General features: G+C 42.5%; 1 protein-coding gene across 3 annotated transcripts in view; it reads right to left on the reverse strand.

Annotated features, from left to right (window-relative positions):
• Window positions 1-23,623, reverse strand: part of kcnh1b (potassium voltage-gated channel, subfamily H (eag-related), member 1b) — a 49,883-nt gene that overhangs the window by 9,189 nt on the left and 17,071 nt on the right. For all 3 annotated transcript variants that reach the window (XM_043223421.1, XM_043223422.1, XM_043223420.1), the window contains 3 exons: window positions 12,177-12,376; window positions 11,238-11,490; window positions 3,196-3,392 (listed from right to left, as the gene is read on the reverse strand). In XM_043223421.1, coding sequence (XP_043079356.1) covers window positions 3,196-3,392; window positions 11,238-11,490; window positions 12,177-12,376 — 650 coding nt within the window. The remainder of the gene's footprint in view (window positions 1-3,195; window positions 3,393-11,237; window positions 11,491-12,176; window positions 12,377-23,623) is intronic.

Here is a 23,623-nt window from a genome sequence, read left to right on the forward strand (position 1 = left end):
GCAGTGTTTTAGCTGTGTGGTGTGATGATCATATACAGACAGACACGCTTACAGCAAAAGCCCAGCCACGGATCGATCATACGAGAGACACAGACAGAAAACGAAGGAGAATGTAAATAAAGGATGAGTCAGTGGGAGATTGAATTAAAACACCAATGAAGATCATGAAAAGTCTGTCCCGCCAGAACTGAAAGGAATAAGATGTGAAAAGCATACAATAGGAATATTTGCAGGGAATGTGAAAAGCAAGAGAGATTAAGCTGAATTAGAAAAAGCACACAGAAATGCGTCGGTAAGATAAGCAGCTGTTATCAATACCAGCGTCCAGCACTCAGATCTCTGTGTGCCGCCCCTGTCCTGGAGACACTGAAGGATACGGATTTGTCCATTCCAGAACACAATCAAAACCACTGCTCTGTGACCGAGAGCTATGTCACTGTCAGTGAACTCTAGTGTTCAAGGTTATAGTCCAGCACAATGAAACATACTGCCATTAATTACTGCCATCTATCCATCTATCTATCCATCCATCCATCCATCCATCCATCCATCCATCCATCCACCCGTCCGTCCATCCACCCGTCCGTCCATCCGTCTGTCTGTCTGTCTGTCTATCACTAATAAACAGACAGATGTAACAAGTGTGACAAGTCTTAAATCATGTTTCTTTAGAACATTCATCACAGAGAGAAAGAGACAGACAGAGAGAGAGAGACGCTGAGGGACTGAAGGAGTGGATTGATGATGAAAATACGTCTATATCAGGTTTCTATTTTCTGTTCTTCTAAGGTCAGTTTGACTTTGTGTTCCAGTAATTCAGCTCTTGACTCTACATGGCCATTTTCTGACCGTTACAAAAACTAAACGGCCGGCTTTGATCACGGCTATCTAATCTTTGCCTCTGTCTCTCTCTTCATCCTGCACTCACACAGACAGATCCGCGCTTAAGATCTGAGCATTAGTTCAATAAGCTGGATCTGATTAGTCTATACCTGGATAATACAGCCAGATACACCGAGCCGCTTACGCCACAATCTCACCTGAACGAATAAGGCCATTACTCTGATGATAGCCATGCAATCACTCAAACACACACACACACACACACACACACAGACACACAGCACATGCCATGATTGCTTCAGCCCTCAAACCGTTTTATATGCCGAGTGATCCAAGACTTTAGATTTCATAAATCATACCTATAATGTCAGACTAGTCCAAAGAGAGCATCCAGTCATTCTTTATTCTTTCATGCCATTGCCCTACCTTTGATTTATTCCCTAATCAATAAAATATCATCCGTTTAATTCAGGAATGACCTTGAACAAGCATCATAAAATAAGACATGTGCATATATGAATAGTATATATGAACAGATTTTATATGTTTATATTTTTAGGGAAAATCATGTTGAAAATAGAATTACATTTTTTTTAATAAATTTTCACTTTAAATGTAATTTATATGCAAACATTCAATTTATATATAATTGTTTTTTCTAATATTATTATTTTTTAGAGCTATCCCTTTGAGGAGATGAAGAGGAATGCTTTCCTCTTCATCTCCTCAAAGGGATAGAACAACAATGCATTCAGCATTCAGAGGTGTTCCTACAGCTGCCACATGAGTAATGGAGTGCTATAGGGATTGTGTCTGCGAGAGGGTATAGATCTTCCAGCTCAGTTGGCTTCATAATCACTTCACTGTAAAAAGTGCTTACACAGAGAAACGAGATGTGAATTTAAACGAAGCTGCAGCTCGGCATCAGCCCTGCCTCCACACGGACGCAATGTAGCTGACAAACTCAGATACAAAAGCAGATGAAACTGAACAGTTTTCACCCACACCAGCTATAACGTTAATGAAAAGCTGTCAAAATCATTCTTCGGAAGAGCAGCAGTAAATGAAGAAGTCCTCAACAGCAAAAGGAAGGTCAAAAATTTGACAGCCAAGAGGAAAACACAATAAAAAAAAAATGTATGAAACGTTGCAAACCTGCAGGAATTTTATCATTCAAATGCATTAAAATAAAAAGGTTAGATCATTTTTACAGTGTATACCAGGCTCAGGCTTCACAAGTGTACAGCCCTAAAATGGAAAAACACTACCTTTTACGTAAACGTATATAAACACTTTAAATAGTTGTTTTCAATCACAATTTGCGTATGAAACAAACTTTCTTTCTGTTATAAATAAGTATGTTTCATATAGAATTAATAAATTCTTTATATACTATATTGAACATGTTGGCTTTGTCTTGTGACCTATGAAGTCATTTTTTTAAAGGCCATTATTAACGTAACAGATTTGACTAGCATTATGTGCAACCTTTTAAAACATGTACTTGTGGCAACATTTCTGAAATATCTAGTGAATGGGCTAAAATGGGCATTTAATATGTGGGTTTTATTATGTCGATTTAAGTGAGAGCAGTGTTGCTAAAAGTTGAACACTCTTTAATGCTGGAGTGTTAATAAAAACAAAATAATATTCAACTGTTACAACCATGCTATTATTACTTCCTTAGATGCAGGTTTGAACTGTTGTCAAATACATAATTTCACAGGACTCTCTTTACCTCATAAGTGCAATGCTGTGTTGCATGAACTACTGAACAAACCCCCTACTGAGTTACAAAACCTATATGAATGGCATATGTGAAGTTCACATTCAAAATTAGGATTTTTCATATCTTGCACCATGTTAAGTGTAAACATAATAAAAGTTGTTGCCATTTTACTATATGTAGTGTTCATTTCAACTGAAAACAGCAGCAATTCATATATGTTTTGAAGAAATGTAATTAGAGGAATGTATTTGGTCCTGGTGCTTGAGTGACATCTTAAAGACTGGAAGACGTGAACAGTATACATAATGGTTCATTTATCATAAAAGTCAATCTGGCAATTTGCATCAGTCAAAATAATCATCAGTTTTCACATGAGAAAGCAGAATATAAAAAATATGAGGGTGCATACAAAAACATCAATAAATATACTGAAAAAAATCACCTTTAAAGTTATCTAAATGAAGTCATTAATAATGCATAATACTAATCAAAACCTTTTTATATATTTATGGTAGGGCATTTACAAAATATTTAATAGAATAGATCTTTGCATATAACATACAACATATTTTTGGCTATTGTACTCATTTGTTACTCTGTTTGTAAAGTGTCTAGGTACCCACCCTTTTCCTCAGGTTGTAGGTGAGAACCAGGTTTCGTGAGAAGTGTCCCGCAAAGGCCGTGTAGAACTCCAGAACTTTCTGTAAGGCGTCCCTTTTGATGACGTGAAGATCACAGTAGGTCAGCGCTCGGACGTTTGCACAGGCCTGAGCTAAATTCATTTCTTTCCAGAACACATCCCCGAACACATCCCCCTTTCCTGAGAGAGAAAAATGAGAGGGGGACATTGAAGAATGTATTCCATTTGGCTTTCTAATACCTTCAGGGAAATATCCTGGATTTGTACATAGGTGCGAATTTCCGTGGATCACAGGAAACTCAATATGCACTTCAGAATGAAACAGCTTGGGCCGAGAATGTCATTTATGGGGAACATTAAATAAGTTTATACATGTAAATAAGACTGAAGCCTACTGTAATGTGACCCAATTGCTATGACATTATGTAACAGAGTAAAAGTGAGAGACATTTAGTGCAATGGCTTCAAGGTGGTCACGCAAATTTAATGTTTTGACAAACAGGAAGCTAATTGGTTTAAAAAGAAACTTCTTTCAGATCAGTGTTTTATATTATTAACTATTGACAATAGACTATGGACCTTTTTAGACAAAGACATTTCATTCTAATGCAACATTGTGTCACATGCAATTTTAAAAATAAAGGAGCTTCTTGAAACTATAAAATAATCTATTTTGTCTAAATGGTTCCATAAATAAATTTTGACATCTGGAGAACCTTTCTGTTTCACAAAAGCGTGTTTGTAGCGAAACAATGTTCTTCAGATTATAAAAATATAAAAAAGAGATGATTCTTTAAAGGACCTTAAACTGAATTGTTCTTTCCGGAACCAAAATGTTTCAAAATGTTTCATGTGGCATTGCTGTTTTGAGCCTTTTAAGCACCTTTGTTTTAAAAAGATATAGGCCCCCAAAAAAAATCTCTCTTTATTCCAAAGCCATATGTTATTTACGTCCTTTGTCCATACTGTGGAAGCCACTTGGCTCCAATGTTATTTGGTTCCCAGTGCTCTCCTTCAAAATATATTCTTGTGTGTTTTTCGAGAGATAAATCCGATTCATTTATTATAAAGAATGATTTTGTTATGGTTTTGTTATGTTGCAATGTTCAGGTAGAACATTTCCACCTTTTAATGCTGTCAGATGGTCTGTGTGATGCCATGTAACACATTATTGACACATATCAATTTAAATATCAAATATCAAAATGCACAAAGGTTATTTTTTGACAAGGCTTCAACTGTGCTTTTGTACAAAATTCACATTCCTTTATTCTTTTAAAGAACAATTGGCACTCAGCTTCATGCTAGAGCAGACCTCCTCCCTGCGGATGACTCTGCTCTTTTTCTAACCCTGTGATGACAGATTTACACCTCCAGTAAAATGACACACTCTGCTAGAGACCTGCCGCCCCACACGGGCTGCAATGCAAATATTTATCTCGGCATAATACTTGATCCCCGAAAGGGCAAAGCCAGAGAGGTTCTCACGGCACTGAAACATGCTTAACATGGTTTTTATTCATTTCTTTTATAATCCTAACAAATAACTGATGCCTTTTGCTTTACCCAGGCCAGATTTGACCCATAGGAATGTGAGCTTATAAAACAGTGATAATTTACTTCTCAGCTAATCCATGGCAACACTTGTTCCACATGTGCATACAGTGTTTATTATATAGTTTATTATAGTAATTCATTATAGGTAAACAGAAACTGGCACAATGCCACTGCTGCTCCCAAAAATCAGTTTGAATAAATTCAATTTTGGAAGCAACAGTGGCAGTGTGCCATATATTTGTTTTCATATGTCATATTTACATATAATATAAATTGCATGAATAAAAATTAATAAAAAATATTAATTTTAAATAATCAAAAATATAAAAAAACATAAAAAAATTATCACAACAATAAACTCAAGGAACTGAAAAACTTGCTTCTAACACAAAAACAAGCATTCTTTTTTTTTGTTATACTCTTATTATATTAATTGCAATAGCTAGTAGGTACTAGCCCTCTGAACCTGACCCTAAACTTAACCCTAACCAATGTATTGTAGTTCTTTTATTCATGTGAAGTCCTAAATATGTGTGTGGCATATTTTGATATTAAACCATTTCCAAAGTTTCATCACTGTATAAACCCATGCATTTTTTCTTTAGCCTTTCTGCATGCATTGAATGCTTCTTCAGATTGTATCTTGTTGAGCTGAGGTGTGCTATTACTTAGCTTACTTACTGTAGGAGTGTAGTAGCTACTGCATCAATACCTCTGCTATTAAAAACTACATAGTCATCCTAAATGTCCTGGTAATTGTAAAGTAACCTCTTCATGACCTTAGTAATAGCACAGTAATAAAAACTACTCTTAGCACACTTAACATAGCAACCACTAAAACACTTTAGCAGTTGCATTTGCACTAAAAACCACCAGCAGCAAGTATATATTGGCTGTAATGGCAGTGATGGTAATTCTAAACAAGACAAGCTCATTACTGATTCCATTACTGATTCTATCGGACTAAACTTATCAGAGGCACAATCAGACTATACTTGAGCTAAATTGAAACTCACGAAACAGTACCCAAGAGACACATTCACCTGAAAGCAGTACACTAGAGACTAATTAAGAGAGAGCAGCTCTGACTCAAGAAAAGCTATTAAATATAACACTAACCAACACCAGCTGTATGAGTAAGAAGGTTCATTCATTTAAAAAGATTCTTGTTCACATATTACAACATAAACTTTGGAATCAAAAATGTAAAAAAAAAAAATGTACAGCTTGCAATATTTACATGTTACTGTTTTACTACCCTGAAAATCAGCAGCTCCAATTTCTTCAAACAGTTTGAGTTTAAAATACTAGTATTCTTATAATGACAACTTATATCATTTAAGTCCACTAAGAAAGAAAAACATTTCTCAGCATAAATTAGAAAACACTGACTGAAGCACAGACTCTACTCTCCAGCACAACGGTGAACCCCAAATCTACATTAATATATGTCTCGTGCAAAAACACATTAATACAGTTCTAAAGTAAAAACACAAAAAATAAATCGAACTTACCGGATCTTGGGAGGAGGTTCTGAAGGATCGACCCCAGGAGGATAACTGAGTCTGGGAGCACATAACTAGGAGGGAGGAGCCAGGGAGGACACAGGAGGAGTCCGGAGCAGGAGGAGATCAGAGCCCACTGATGGTCCATGGTTGCGCCCGGACGGAGGTAGGAGCCATGGAGGAGGAGCGGCCATCGACTCCATGGGTCCGAACGGCGGAGCGGTGGTGCAGGAGACTGAAGCGGAGAGCCGAAGAGCCAAGGTGACGCGAGGCGCTGGAGGTAGGCGACGCCGCCGGCCGGCGATTGACACGGAGACGGGGACAGGAAGGACGCTGCAGAGCCAGAGCGACTGAGGACTGAGGTGGAGCCGGAGGGAAGGAGGAGCCTGACAGAGCCGGTGGGATGGAGGGACGAGGCGGCCGGAGGAGAGGAATCCGAGGCGACGGATGGTCGGCGACAGACCAAGGCGGAGCCGGAGGGACGATGGAGCCTGGTGAAGCTGGTGGACTGACGGACCACGGTGGAGAGGAGGGAGCTAGAAGCCCAGGGGGAGCCGACGGGTCTACGAGCCGAGGAGGAGTCCGGGACTCGGAGGCGGGACGGTGAGGCGAGGATATCCACCCTCGACGGCGATGGGGACCGGCAGACCCGTGGCGAGCTCGTGATGGAGAGCTGAGGATGAGCGCAGGGGCTGCTGGGATCCATCGATGTATGACCAGGGTGGGAGGGTGGGAAAACTGGAAGCGCTCGTGGCGCCGGGCACTGGAACTCGGGAGAGCGCTCGTGGCTGGGGCACTGGGACTCGGGAGAGCGCTCGTGGCTGGGGCACTAGGACTCGGGAGCGCTCGTGGCTGGGGCACTGGGACTCGGGAAGCGCTCGTGGCTGGGGCACTGGGACTCGGAGAGCGCGCTCGTGGCTGGGGCACTGGGACTCGGGAGAGGCGCTCGTGGCTGGGGCACTGGGACTCGGGAGAGCGCCGTGGCTGGGGCACTGGGACCGGGAGAGCGCCGTGGCTGGGGCACTGGGACTCGGGAGAGCGTCGTGGCTGGGGCACTGGGACTGATATTGGCTGGGGCACTGGGACTCGGGAGCGTTTCGGGCGCGGGCACTGGGACTCGGGAGAGCGCTCGGGGCGCGGGCACTGGGACTCGGGAGAGCGCTCGGGGCGCGGGCACTGGGACTCGGGAGAGCGCACAGGGAACAGTCTCTAGGGTACTAACAGGACGGCTGGGCGGGACCAGCTGGCTAACAGGACGGCTGGGCGGGACCAGCGACTCAGGATACACGGGAGGTGCCCAGTCTAAGTCCACATCATCCAGTTCCTCTTGTAGATCCAGCAGCCCCAGTTGGATGATCAGCTCATCCTCAGCCGATCTGCAGTGGGCGGAGCTCCACTCCGCGCTCTCGTTGTCGGCTGTCTCCACCGCGGCAAGCTCTGATGCCCGCTCACGCACCTGGTCTGTCGCAATCGGCTCGGGTCCGGTGGCGCTCCACGGCTCTGTCGCTCTCCTCAGCGATGGTTCCGTGGTCGTCCCAGACTCAGCGATTGCGCTCCGTGGGCACAGGCCTGGCCTCTTTGACGCGGGAGATGATGGGCTGGGTTCTGGATCTGGAGTGGGGCTGGTGTCGTTGTCCTCCAGCACCCACTCGATGTAAGCGGCGACGCTCTCTCGAGGGCCGTTCCCGGACAGCTTCGCTCGTGTGGTGGTGTTCAGTCCTCGAAATGGATCGAGCACAAAAAGCCTTCGAAAGCGCGAGTAATTCGCGAGGCGAGGAAGTCCTCAGTGTAGCCCTCGAGAGAGCGATCCTCCTGCTCCAGCAGGAGGATGAGGAAATTGATCTGTCGTTGTATGGGGAATCCATGAAAAACAAACCCAAAAACAAAAGGGAAAAGCCGCTTTACTTTTATGGTCGGATTATCCTGTCACGTTTCGTGGTTTCGGGAGAGAAAAGGAGCGCTCGAGACTCGAAAATAAACTTAAATAGATTTAATCCAAAAAATGACAAAATAAATATACAAAAGCCAAAACAAAAACCACGAAAAGAGCTCGGGAACAAAACAGAGTACGTTGAAACATAGTAACGTTGTAACTTTGATAATCCGACAAGGTGCACACGAAAACACAGGGCTTAAAAACACAGGGAAATTAACTAAATTGACAAGACGCAGCTGGAGACAATTACACAATTACACATCAAGGGAAGGCAGGGCACAGACAACACGTGGCTCGAGACAAAAACAATAACAAAAGTCCAGAGTGTGACAGTTTTTTTTTCCTTTTTTTGGATCTTTAACCTTTCAAAACTTATAATGTGTGCACACTGCAGTGTTAAAGTAACACTATTTCTGTGATTAATTAAGCGATGATTGAGCATTAGTGATGGACAGCTGCTGTTAGCAAGCAGAATCACTGAATGAAAGAGAAACTCCTATCAGCATTACCAGCTTCACACATTACTAACCACACTGATGCTATTTTTATCAATTGTCTACTGAAGTGCTTACTGAGAGTTACCAGAGATTCAGGTGTTGTTGATATTCTTTTTGTTTTTGGGCAATACCGTGATGGAGATCAGTGTTAGCTTTAGTTGGACTCTTGAACCTTGACTTTTTAATTATATTATTAAACTCCTATGGGAATAGTGAATGAGGGTGTCAGACACAGCCTCTGTCTGTCGACTCTGAACATTGTAAATTCACAGGACTGCAGAAGGCTACTTTCTCGAAATGCATAGACAAGATTTTTTGATGATGGTGAGATGTAAATTTTTTTTGACGTTTGATTCCATAAACAGTTCTTGAACATCTTTGTTCTTCTGTCGACATGGATGAAACACTGGTCTAAAATACTCTGACGGCAGAATTATTCACATTTAATTTCATAGTCATGTGTTCTAGTATCAGGATTTCATCTGAATATGTTTAAGCAGAAGCCATCACACCTAGTTTTTGCCCATTACTCTGATTTTGTTCCGCATGTTCACACCTTTACTAGAAATCTGACAGCTTGCATGTAACACGCAATGGAAAAAAATAAGTAATTTATAATCTCATGAAAAACAGATTTTACCATGAATGTGTTGATAGCTTTCACCGTATTGTATGATTGTGTGTGACTGAACTGGATGAATCAGCTCAACCAGTTCTTCATGCACTCAGTTAATGCAAGTCAATACTTTTGAGAGTTTTGAATAATTGGAGTTTAACTAGATTTCATCATCATAGGTCAGCAGTAAAGACATTGGTTAATAAAATGTGATTATATTTGTGTTATTAAACATATTTAATTATTGCAGGTCTGTGTTATATTCTGAATTTGCATTTCACTGTTTTCAGTTTCCTTTTTTCATTTTGATGAATACTAAATCTTTTTTCTGATAAGAAATAATGCATGTTGACATTTAGTCTAGAACTACAGTAACATCATGTTCGCAGCACACACAACGCCTTTGTACTTCCGATTTCTCCCAACATGGGGACAGGAGACTTGTGAGTAATTAAATGGGAAAAAAGTAACTGGAATTACTTTTTAAAAATATTTAGATATTTTCTTGTAAATTAAAAAGTAATGCATTACTTTACTAGTTACTTAAATATATACCAAAAAAATTGTGACCAAAAGTACATATAAAATGTTATTTAACAATTAATTTAACTAATTACAATCATTGTCATTGTTAAATCTAGTAGAAATGTGCATGAAACAAGTGTACAACACCAAATAAATCTGGTGAATCAAAGTGTTTTATTTATTTATTCTTTTGAAAACAAAGATGAAGTTCTGAAGGGGAATGCATACCTTGACTCCAGGGGTCAAGAAGTAACTAAATCAGCATACTGTCATCTCAAAAACATTACAAGAATTATATGTTTCATTTCCAATCAACACTTGGAAAAACATGTTCATGCCTTTATCACCAGCAAGGTGGAATATTGTAATGGTCTCCTCACCGGCCTTCCCAAGAAGACCATTAGACAGCTACAGCCCATCCAGAAAGCTGCTGCCAGGATTCTGAGTAGAACCAGAAAATCTGATTCGCCTATCTTCCACGATTAATTACGGTATGACGAAATGCACCACCCAACATTTTTTCACATTTCAGAAGATATATGTCACACTAATGAAAAAAGGTTTTAAATTCATTATTTTAGTACTGTGATTATTATTATTATTATTATTCCATTTTATGATTATTTTGTTTTATGTAAAGCACTTTGCACTACCATTGTGTATGAAATCTGCTATGTAAATAAACTTGCCTTGTCTTGCCTTATATTTTGGAAAACTTTTACTACATTTCAAAGCGTATATCTTAACTTTTTATCCATTTAATTTCTCATTATTTCAAACCCAATTGATTTCTGATTCATAAACATGCTGATCTGAATTTGCTTACAAATCACAAAACTATTAATTTGTGAACTGAACTGATCTGTCTTTAGCTCTTCTTGAGTTTCTTCATTAATCAGGTCAAAATGAGCCAAGAATTGTTATCATCAGAGGTTGATTGTGCAACTGATGACATGAAAAGTTACTAATGCCAAATTTTTGTGTTAATTATTGTAAATGAACTTATACTTTTAATTGAGTATTATTTTATTAGCTAAAAAAAGGATAAGGCATATTAAACCTTGCAGAGTAACCACAGCATAAAATGATAATTTTGTTGCCAAAATCTTTATAAGGTATTCAAGCCAGAACCATTACCATCAAAGAACAGTTTAAAACCTATTAGGTAAAACAAGGTCAGTGAAACATTCAAAACAGTGAAACAGCATTTTTAATATGCTGCATTATCGAAAGCTCTGAAGACAATATTGCATTTTTATGAGTGAGTAAAAATGTATGGAAAAAATGACCAGCAGCAACTGATTGACTGGCTAAATATTAATAATGATTATATTCTCATGATGGGCTCTGGTCAAGTAGACCTCAGAGCAGTGGTAGAAATACACTCACCCAAAATAGCAACGACTTCATCGTCCTGGATGACCTCCAAAGACCCCGACACCACGAAGCAGAGGCTGTCCACACTTTCGCCGGCGTGGTAGATGAGGTCTCCTGGGGCGCTGTGAATGGTCTGAAACTCCATGGCAAGTGCTCTCAAACAACCATCGCTGGCCAGCCGAAAAGCAGGATGCTCTTTGAACACCTTCCTGTTTAGATGAACGCAGATGTCCGCTCGCATGTCTTTAGGGCAAATTTGCAACACCTGCAGCAGAATTTTAAAAACAGTGAAAACTTGGATTTTTGAAAATGAGCTTTCATGTAGTGTGTGACACGGTGAATGAAAACATCCTGCAAAGTTCTAAATTTGAAAGTGCACCATGATTAAAGTTATTGTCTCTGTGTATAAAGAGTTGACTCTGAATCACTGAAAAAAGTCATTTTTAAATGAATCTCAAGCCGTTTCATGTTAACATCAACATGAAATAGTAGCATATTGCCCGCCCAATCAATCAATCGCCACAGAATAGCATCACACAAAGGATTGGTTTTACAAAAATAAATCGTTGAGTAAGCCATTTAGCATGTTGCTAAAAATAAATGCATATTATTAGATAACGAAAGTGTTTTTTGACTTTGCATGCATGTCCACCTGTTGTTGGAAACTCCCAAAACCAAAATATGACCCTTGCATAACCCATAATAGGGGCACTTTCATACAGAAAAAAATGGATGTTATCTGAACCTTTCAGGAATAATTTATGGGATTTTGAGAAGCTGTTGAAATCCTTACGTAACACAGTTACACTGTGATCTTAAACATTAGAGGGACATTATTCACAAATGCTACGGATGTTATGGCAAAGACAGAACAAATGACCTTTACAGTGAATGAAGAAAATAAGCTCCCTGGATAAAGATCTTCAATCTGCGAGACTCTGTGCCAAATACCTTCTCTGTATCAATTCCTCTAGACATGGACCACGTAGAGACGATATAGTCCATGACCCTCTCGCTGAGGCCCTTGGGAACCTGGTAGAGCTTCAGGAAGTCTCTCACACTATTTAACATCTCATGGTAACGGTTGGTGTTGGCATACATTTGCTGAAAGATGGTGGTTACGTTACCAAAGATGGTGGCATAAAGGAGAGCTGCAAGAATGAAACACACAGAGTTTACATTGTTGAACTAAAGAATTATAGTTCTGAATACTTTTAGAAACAGCAACAAACTTTATAAGAACATACTTACATGTACACTGTGTGCAATTTAACTGAATATAAATTGCACATAAATTAACATGTTTTATAGTTTATTTCTATACTGAATTAACTTTTGTGTAATTTCATAACTACTTGTTATGTTTGAAATTGTGTGTACTGATGAATACGTTTACAATAAATGCATTTTAAAAGTCATGAATTGCAACTTACAACTGTGTAACTACAAATGTATTTATAGGTGACATGCAAAATTCCAATAAAAAATGACATAGTGACATAATGACATATGACAAGTATATTTTAGTTTACCATAAATGCTTGTCATTACATTCAGCTGTAACATATTTCAAAGAAAATGGAAGATGTAATGAAATGCTACTTAAGTGGGAAAAACACTTACTCAAGTTCACCTAACTAAACAGCTTAAACTGTAAGACAAACTATAAAATAATGTATATAATATTTAATATAGAAAACATTTACTGTAATTAATTGCTACAAAAATGATCAATAGTGCATTCTCTTGCAGTATATATACATCTGTGAATGGAGAATATATCAAATCAGCAACTCAGGAAGTTATATTTAGGTAATAATATTGTCTCTGTAGGCAGTAGAGTGATCCTACGCATCTTGCTCAAGGACAGACAGTGGTGTTGCAATCTCAGAAACCGGACACTTGCTTGCTCTGCAACCAGCTAAACCTCTGTCCTTAAGGATCTCAGCTGCTGTGCCCCAAAGCTGCTGATGTCTCTTTCAGGTCCATTAGTATGTCATATAGACCACAGTATTGATCAGAGTCCTGAAGCTGCTCTAAAGTGTTTTTCCAGGTGAAGTTGAAACACTCAACCTCAGCATGTCAGGCTGCATGTGTCTACCGTTTCTCCAATGGAACAATGTAGTAGTGCTGCCTTTAATATAAAAGGTTTAAACAACAAAATTAATTAAATTACATTTAGTGTGAATAACCCAGGTATTGTGGCACAATAAATGCAGTTATTCCGTTTTTTTACTGCTTAGCCTGCAGCTTCTAACAAACACTACAAGCATAATGACCATGACATGTCATTCTTGAATATCATCACTGCAGCCAAATGCAATTTTTGAGTCCTCTCACATCGCTCCATCAGCAATACGACTAAATTATAGCCCTGCTTTATTGGATCAGTTACATTTCAGGCAATTGCCACTCCAGTCAGTGTTTTTTACCAGCTTGTCACCCTCTGCTGCTTCCTGAGGCCTCCCTGCTCACCAAAGGTGATATTAATCAGTCCTAGCTCCTCATGTGCAGAATGTTAAAGATGATAGTTTCTAGTGACATGAAATATCTTGTGTAAGGCTAGCTGATTTGATACTAGTGGTGGGAATCTATACAGTGCTTTTACTCAGAGACATGAGTATCATATTAAGTATTTGCACTAATGTTTTGAGCTTTTTTTGTACTAGCTGCCATTAACAACTGAACAATTGTTATATTTACTACATGGTCTCATGGCTTAAACATACCTCAGTGTACATTTTAGCGAGACACAAATTACGTACCAACAAGTACATATTTTTTTGTTTGGTAGCTCCCAAAGTACAGAGAGGCAAGGAGCTCCGGTTTGAACCCTGTGTAACTACGGCTCAACAAAACACTACAAATCTATGTAAAAGGAAGTTGAAATGGCACGGCTGCGTTTTTATATCAATTTTGCATTTGTTAACACTATCGGGTAGGTTTGGGGTTGGATTTGGTGTATATTTCCATATATAAATGTATAATTTGGCATATTTCCAACATGGCCGAGCATTAATTTTAGTGATACTCCAGATATTTAAATTCTGAACCATCGCAATGCATAGCTATATCAACATATTTAAACTGTGCCAGGGTTCACATACCTGTGTTTTATCACCACTTAGCGAACATATTTTTATGAGACCAGGTTATTTTATATATATATATATATATATATATATATATATATATATATATATATATATATATATATAACTGTTTTTGGAAAAGAACGTCTCGGTTATGTATGTAACCCTCGTTCCCTGAAGAAAGGAACGGAGACGTCACGTCGGATGACCGACGAATTGGGATCTCGCCGAGAGACCAATCTACTTCGAGTGTATCTAAACAAGCCAATTGAAGATTGGCATGCGCTAATCGCATCCAGCTGCCGCTGATCACAGCGCGTGTATAAATAAGCAGCGGGTGCAGCGCATATTCAGGTTTTCGCTGAGCCGAGCTAGTGACCCGGCCCCTTCAGCAGAGGTGCAGCACCGTGGCGACGGGGCGTGGCGTCTCTGTTCCCTTCTTCAGGGAACGAGGGTTACATACGTAACCGAGGCGTTCCCTTTCAGTCGGTCACTCGAGTCACGCCGGATGACCGACGAATTGGGATCCCTACCAAAATGCCATGGACGCTGCCTCTTCCAGTGTCCTGTGGGAGCCCACAAGCCCCCTCAGTCTATCGGCGTAGGCCGGGGCTCAACCACAAGAAGCCAGCTACTTTTGTAACACTACCCATTCGTAAGACTGGAACACTGGGAAAGCGCCCCACGTTCTAGTGAACAGGGGCGTCGCGGAAGTCCAGCCTTCCCGTAGGAGGTCTCGGAAGCGAATACGCATATGGACAGTATTTCAGTTTGCATATGGAAAATTGGAGGTGATTGAACCCTCTTAGACGGGCAGAAGGTCTGCCGGGGAAACACGGGGCTCTAAGGCTATGCCGTGGAAATACACACATAAAGTCCTCTTGGGGTACTTTACATTGCTCCCAGCCCTCACCGGTTCTCACGGATTCATCGAGAGGGCCTGGCGCCGGATGCTCCGCAACATCTGGCTGCCGAGGGGAATGGAGGAGCTCGACAGGGTCTACTGTATGGACGCTCTGGAGGCGGTTAACAAGCCGACCCGAAACCGGGCCTCTCAGTGCTTCTACCCGTTTGAGGTGAGAACACAGGAGGATACCAGTTCCACACGTAGGCTATAGAATCTAGCAATCGTGTTGAGGGTCACCCAGCCCGCAGCTCTACAATCTGTCAGCGAGGTGCCACGAGCCACCGCCCAGGACGATGCAACACTTGCTGAGTGTGCCCGCAACCTGAGGGGGGGGCAGGGCATACCCTGTGCTTGGTAGGCTAGGGTAATGGCGTCCACTATCCAGTGAGCCATCCTCTGCTTGGAGGCGGCACTCCCCTTCTGCCGGCCTCTGTGACAAACGAGAGCTGGACTGAGGTCCTGAAGCTTTGTGTCCGGTCAACGTAGCATCTTAGTGCTCGGACGGGACAAGCAACGTCAGGGTTGGGTCTACCTCCTCCAGGGGCAGCGCTTGAAGGTTCACCACCTGGTCTCTGAAGGGGGTAGTGGGAACCTTGGGCACGTAGCCGGGCCGTGGCCTCAGTGGTACCTGGGAATCCGCGAGCCCAAACTGTAGGCACGAATCGTCGACCGAAAAAGCCTGCAGGTCCCCTACCCTCTTGATGGAGGCCAATGCGAGCAGGAGCAATGTCTTCATCTTGATAAAAGAACTTTAGCACAACTGCTGGCAAGGGTTCAACGGAGCCTACTGCAGTGCTGATTCAACCTCCTGGCTTCCCTCAGGAACCTGATAATCCGGCCATGCTTACCCACAGACCTCCCATCTATGGGGTCATGATTTGCAGCGATTGCAGCCACGTAGACTTTAAGGGTGGAGGGAGACAGCCTTCACTCCAACCCTTGCTGCAAGAAAATAAGCACGACTGATAGGGCAATTCCGGGGGTCTTCACCCTGAGAAGAACACCACTCGACGAACAGGCTCTACTTCAAGGCATAGGCCTGTCTCGTGGACGGCACTCTAGCCGAAGAAATGGTGTCGACTACCCCTTGAGGTAGGTCACCTAGAGCCTCCGCATCCCATCCAGGGACCAGACATGGAGTTTTCAGAGGTCTGGACGCGGGTGCCAAGGGAGTGCCCGTCTCTGAGTCAGAAGATCCTTCCTCAGAGGATCGGCCAAGAGGGGCTGTCGCGAGGAGCACAAGTTCTGGGAACCAAGTCTTCACCAGTAGGGTGCTACTAGCAAGACCTGCTCCTTGTCCTCCCTGACCTTGCACAGTGTCTGTGCAAGAAGGCTCACTGGGGAAATACATACTTGCAAAGGCCCCACAGCCAGCTGTGTGCCAGTGGGCAATGGGAAGTCTCTGGAGAGGCAAACAGGTCTACCTGAGTGGCTCGGAAACGTTCCCAATCAGCTGAACCGCCCGGGGATGGAGTCTCCATTCTCCGGGTAGTGCAGCTCGCAACAGCTCGTCGGCTGCCTGGTTGCACACTCCTGGAATGTGAATGGCGAGAAGCGACCTCAGAACTTCCGACTCCATAGGAGGAGGTGGTGGTGGGCTAATTGCGACATACGACGGGAGCGTAGACCACCTTGTTGGTTGATGTACGCAACGGTCAGTATGTTGTCTGTGCGGACTAGTACATGCTGGCCTCAAAGGCAGTTCTCGAGACTGCCTAGGGCGAGATGTACTGCCAGCAACTTTAGGCAGTTGATGTGCCATTGCAGTTGAGGGCCCGTCCAAACCCCTGACACTGCATGCCCGTTGTACGTGGCCCCTCAGCCGGTGGTGGAGGCATCCGTGAAATCAAAGCATACCTGGAGACCTTCTCCAGGGGCACTCCGGCCCGAAGGAACGAGAGGTCTGACCACGGGGTGAAGGTTTGGCGGCAGGCTGGTGTTATTTGAACCCGGTGAGTGCCACTTTGCCACGCCCACCTCGGGACTCGATCGTGTAGCCAATGTTGAAGCAGTCTCATATGGATTAGTCCCAGCATGCCGCGGCTGCCATATGCCCCAGGAGCCTCTGAAAATATTTCAGTGGGACCGCCGTCCTGCTCTTGAATATATTGAAGCAGTTCAACACCGAATTGGCACGCTCCTCTGTGAGGTGTGCCATCTGATCGATCGAATCCAGCTCCATCCCAAGAAAAGAGATCCTCTGCGTTGGACAGAGTTTGCTCTTCTCCTGGTTGACCTGAACCCCAACTGGCTAAGGGTGCTGTAGCACCAGATCCCTGTGTTCGCACAACTTAGCCCGGGACTGAGCCAGTCATCCAGTTGGTTGAGAATGCGAACGCCTTACTCTCTCAGTGGAGCAAGGGCTGCTTCCGCGACTTGCATGAAGGCAGCGTGGCGACAGGGGAGAGCCGAAGGGTAGGACTTGTACTGATATGCTCGACCTTCGAACGCGAACCTCAGGATGGCCTGTGGCACGGAAGAATCGACACATGAAAGGTACGTGTCCTTCAGGTCGATCGCTGCAACCAATCCTGGGGACGGACGCACTGAATAGGCGTTTCTGTGTCAACATCCTGAACGGGAGTGCTCGATTCAGGACTCACAGATCCAAGATTGGTCATAACCCACCGCCTTTCTTGGGCACTATGAAGTATGGGCTGTAAGCCCCGACCTCATATCGGCTGGAGGAAGCGGCTTTATCGTGCCTTCACTAGAAGGACAGCAATCTCCGCCCACAAGACAGGGGCACGCGCATTGTTCACTGACGTATAGCGGATCCCACTGAACTTGGGGGGACGCCGGATGAACTGAATCATATAGCCGAAGTCGAAGGGTTCGCAGGAGCCACCGGGATAGCCTGGGAAGATTCAACCAGGCATCCAGAGACCGAACTAGCGGCTCGAGCGGAACCACCGACGTGCAGGCAATGGGGCAGCGAGGGGGAGTGCAGGGACCTGGCTCGGGCGTCTCGTGGCCGGTCCGAAGCGGGGTCTGAGTGTGTGCAACTCTTACCTGCATCCCCGCAGAAGTGAGGCGGGTAGGCCGTTGGTTCGTCCTCCCAGTCTTCCCACTGCTGCATATTAGCCCAAGGAGAGCACGAGTGGCGCGGAACTGGCCCGCTCAACTCCTCGCTCTCCCTGGGGACCCAGAGACAGAGGCCCTTGTCGAGGTTTTAGGTAGCGGCAACATTCTCTGCCCGGCAGAGCAGCTCCCTCCATCCCCGGATCTGAGGGCCTCTTGCACCTGCGCTTTCCTCCAGGTTTGGCAGGAGCCTGGACAGGCTGGGTGGCTGCCCTGCTGCCAGCTCCACGGTGCTGCCTAGATGGGGGCTGCTGCGTTGGCTGCACGGGAGCGGTGGCGGCAGCAGGGGGCACCCTCGGCGACGAGCTGGCTGAGGTGGGCCGTCGGCGGCTGGGTGAAGGCAGCAGCTGCACGCCGAGGCAGGATGTTTCTTACCTCAGTCTGCTTCTGGGCAGCGGAGAACTGCTGGGCAAAGTTCTCCACTGCGTCGCCGAAGTGGCCGGTCTGGGACATGGGGGCATTCAAGGAACGTGTCTTGTCTACCTCGCGCATGTCGACCAGACACAGCCACAGATGGCGTTTCTGGACCACCGTAGTGGCCATCGTACAACCCAGAGACCGCGTTGTGACCTTCGTCGCTCGTGGCGCGAGGTAAATCACGATACAGAGTTCTTTCAGAACTTCCGGGTCATGACCACCCCTGTGCAGATCCTTCAGTGCCTTGGCCTGATGAACCTGCAACAACGCCAAAGCGTGTACTGCAGACGCAGCTTGTCCACAGGCCGCACAAGGCACTGCCGTTCAGAGCCGACGAGTACCTGCAGGCCCGAGGGGGGAGCACAGGATCACCACACTAAGCAGAAACGGCATTGGGACACAGCTGCATCCCAACTGACCGCTCCACTGGGGGGGCGATCACCGTAACTCCCTGGCTGTGCCGCTGTCAAGGGTGGTGAAGGAGGAGCCACTGGGGCAGTTTCTGGCAGTGAAAGGTGCTTTCCACATCCCAGTAAGCTCCTCATGCACTTCCGGGAAGAAAGGTACCAGGGTGGGGCCCTGAGAACCAGCACGAGCCACCCTTAAATACCAATCGTCCAGCCTCGAGGGCCCGGGAAGCAGTGGAGGTTTCCACTTGATCCCGATCACCTCGGCGGCCTGGGCAAGCATAGCCACCATTTCTAGATCTGTATCCAGTACATTCAACGCCTGGTAGACGCAGAGCAACCGGATCTTCACTTCCAGAAATGTCTGGCTCACCTTCCGATGCAGCGATTGACTTCTGATCATCAGGGGGAGCCCAAGAGGGTACAGCTGATACCCCACGTGAGGGTCCAGACTGCCCCTTTTGCAGCTCCACTGGTTGCAGAGTTTAAGCTTTGTGTCACAACGAAATGGAGCCCACCTGTCTGCAGCCAGAATGAGAACCAAGTCGAGCAAACACAAGCTCCGCCTCCTTTTTTCAAGGCGACAGAGCCCGCCCATCACTCCAAGATGACCATCTTACCGCGAGGAAATGATTCATCCACAACCGCCACCTCAGCGTGCTAAGCCCAGGCACACGAGGCAACGATTGTGACCATCACCTAACACCAGGTAACAACCGCATCCAGAAACACACGGGTGTACGTAGTCTGAAGCAAGACCCACGCTATCTTCCAAGACGCGTCGAGTTTGCCAGACGTAACGTCGCCTTTAAAAAGACGCACCCGCGAATGCTCTTTTAGTGCTGAGGCAACAGGGGATAGCCGTTTTGCGCACAAACAGGGGGGTAGTGCAGCCTGATTGTGGCAATCCACTCGACGCAGGAAAACGACCTCCGCTGAAACGCCGTACTCCAACACTCGTAGATCGTCTTTGGAACAGAACAGTCACGCTCGGCTCCGAAGCGAAAAGCTGAATATGCGCTGCACCCGCTGCTTATTTATACACGCGCTGTGATCAGCGGCAGCTGGATGCGATTAGCGCATGCCAATCTTCAATTGGCTTGTTTAGATACACTCGAAGTAGATTGGTCTCTCGAAGCGAGATCCCAATTCGTCGGTCATCCGATGTGACTCGGAGTGACCGACTGAAAGGGAACGTTACATATTGAATGAGAGGATAGTGCAGTCAAAATGAGGATGTCATTATTGAGGGGTTTGTTAGACACATTAGCAAAGAAATTTCATAACTTGCCACTAGAACTTGCATGTGGCTTGGATTCCTATCCTATTAGAATAACAAAAGAATACTGTTTATGATTTGTATAAAACAGACCCTCCCCAAAAGCACTCCTCTGGATCCACAAATGTTTCGTAAACTTCACAATAATGGTAGTTTTGTGCACAATAAATAATTTCAGTCATTCATGATTAGCATTTGCTTCACAGGTCTTTATGGGAGATACTGGAGACAAACCATATGAATCACTTTAACTTTTTCCTCCATAATGGCAGTGATTTTCTTACCAGTTTTGAGAATAACGTGTTACAAGTAACGCAAGGTATTTGTGAGGCAATCAGATTACTTTTAAGTAACTAGTAAAATTACTTTTTCATTTAAAAGGAAATATCTGAGTTCAACTAAGTAATGCTAGTTACTATGTTTATCATGTATCATGTTTCTCATTGAATGTGAACATTACTGTAGTTCTAGACTAAATATCAACATGCATTTATTTATCCCACATGCACAAAAATGTCCAGTATTCCTCAAAATCAATAAAAACAGTCAAATGCAAACTTTGCTACTATCTTTGCTACTGACCTCTGATGGTCAAATTCAAATTATACTAAGTAAACAAAATGACACAGATTTATTTTTGTTATTGCTGAATAGTGTTGAACTTTCTTCTTCTCCATCATATTCTTCATTCTCTGTATTGAATTTCTCCGTATTGAAAGTTCAAGTTTGGTGTAGGCAGTATAAGATTGGAGTGGCCTCTTATAGGTGAATAAAAGAATGCAAACTTAAATCTGCATGATTGCAGCACTGAAGTACATTAAGAATGTTACATATATTTACATTTTAAAAGCAATATATCTAAAAGTCACACCTGCCTGGTGTCCTCTCAGCACATAACCTCAACAGTGGTTATTTCTAGAAATGTTTTGTATGTGAGTGTCACAGTCTAAAAAAATGGCTTTGTTTGTGGACACTGATCACTCATAATATAGATCGCTGAGAGGAAGTCCTGTCACTAGGACAAAAGCAAGTGTTCATCACAGAGACTGTAAACTGCATAGAGTCTAAAAGAGAACACACTAATATACCAATGATGACAGCATGTGTTCATGACATAGGACTTGGAGATAAACATAATGATTAGCAAAAACATGAATGAAGAAATTACTTTGTTACTGTAATTCAGTATTGTACTGTACTTTATTTTCAGGGCCTTCACTATTCCAAGCATAATATCATACTTTCACTCCAATACATCTAATAAAATCCAGTGTTGTCAAATGATTAATCAAAATAAAAGTTTTGCTTACATAATATATGTATGTAGTGTGTATATTTATTATGTATATTTAAATTCAGAAAAAAAATTAAGGCCCTATTTTATATTAGGTGGCCTTGAGTACTATGTACTTTTATAAATACTAAGTACATTTGGTACAGTGCACTTACTTAGTGCATACGATTTACATTGCACTTTTACTTTTTTAAAATACCTATTTGTAATAACATTATTTGTGATTAAGCTGATTCTTTCCAATGAACCTGTTGAACTGGTTCATAGATCGCACTAAATGATTCATTGGCCAATCGGACTGATCTGACTGAGGTTGTCAGCATGAGGAATTCAGATTAGAAAAACTGAGTGAACGTCAGGAAAATTTAGCGAAATCTTATATACAGCAGCTTCAAAAAAGGCATACTTTACTTTTTCAGTAGATTTAAACATGTACATGCCACTGTTATTAGTAATATACTAATGCCAACTGCGCTAGTGATTGCCAACCTCCTTGTGCTGATTTGCATGGTATCATGTGTTGATAATAGCCAGACTTTCAAAAAGTATAAAAAAATTGCTGATATTAACAGGATTTAGCATTTCCAATGAATGCATGCCTGCTACATTCTTCTATTTATTAGGCGTATTATAATATTAGATGAAGTTTATTAATAATATACATCAAATAATTTCATAGCGCATCACTACATGATGAGCTGTGAGGACAATAAAATAGATTACTCATTGAATGTTTTTAAAAATAAGCTTTTTCAAAACAGGTCTATTAATTTATACAATGAATTACAGGCCTTAAAATTAAATGTATTAACACTGAGCTTTATTTCACACTTCACTTTTTATTTTCTTCTCATGTTTTTTACTAGGCGAGCCACAAATGAATATTAAGGTAATAATTTAAGACAGTTATATAGCGTTATCAGTACATGTTAACAATGTGGATTGTGTCAAAGCAGCCTTACAGTATTAAACATGGAAAGAGTGTGCCAGTAATGCAAAGGTAAACACTCAATTTTCAGTTAAAGACAGCTCATCATTGATTCAATGACGTCATCATCCAGTTCAGTTCAGTTTAAGCAGTATCTGTGCAATCATGTTGATGATATCGCCTGGAAAATAAGAACATTTTGACTATTTTTGTCTATAATGAAAGTGCAAATCAACACTGGGCCACACTTAAATTTATTACGAGTTTGTTTTTTTCAAATTTTATCAACAGATAATAATTTCAGGCCTATTTATCAGGATATCACTCTTGAAAAATTCTGTATTTATATTACAGCTGTCACCACATACTTTTCTTCACTATGTGGAAATGAAAGTCAGTCATGAGGTGAAACCACAGCTGGCTAGAAGTTAAAAAACAAAAGTTAAATCTGTCATATGCAAATTTATGTCAAAAGGAACTGAAATATGTTTCTGATTGAACAGAGATAAATTCAAAGGTCCACTTCCCAATAGTTTTAATAATGCATCTATTGCAAAAACAGAAAATCTCCATGCAATTATATAACCTCTTATTTTTATAACATTTTGGATAACTATTCTATTTGCATTTATTAAACCAATACAAAACATCACAGGCTGGTGGTTTATATAGAAAAGTGGAATCTTTGCAGAAGCCCCTATAAATGTTTCTGATCTCCTGGTTTTTTCAACTTTTTGGATTTTAGACGTAGACCTTAGATGAAAAACTTTCCAATCGAATCTAGTCTATATTTTGTCTGGGATTCATTGCATATTCCCTTTTGAGAGAAGTAAATTTAAAGAGGTTTGGTAAGTGTTTCAATTATATTAAAGCTATTATACTATTTAGCAATTTAACTTGCACATGCGCCTTTTGAGTTTATATCTTTGGTAAATATTGATTTGCACTATTTGTAAGTTATTTCTTAAAATATTTGTTATTGTTATTTGTTAA

This window comes from Puntigrus tetrazona, chromosome 22, assembly GCF_018831695.1.
Source record: "Puntigrus tetrazona isolate hp1 chromosome 22, ASM1883169v1, whole genome shotgun sequence".
NCBI lineage: Eukaryota > Metazoa > Chordata > Actinopteri > Cypriniformes > Cyprinidae > Puntigrus > Puntigrus tetrazona.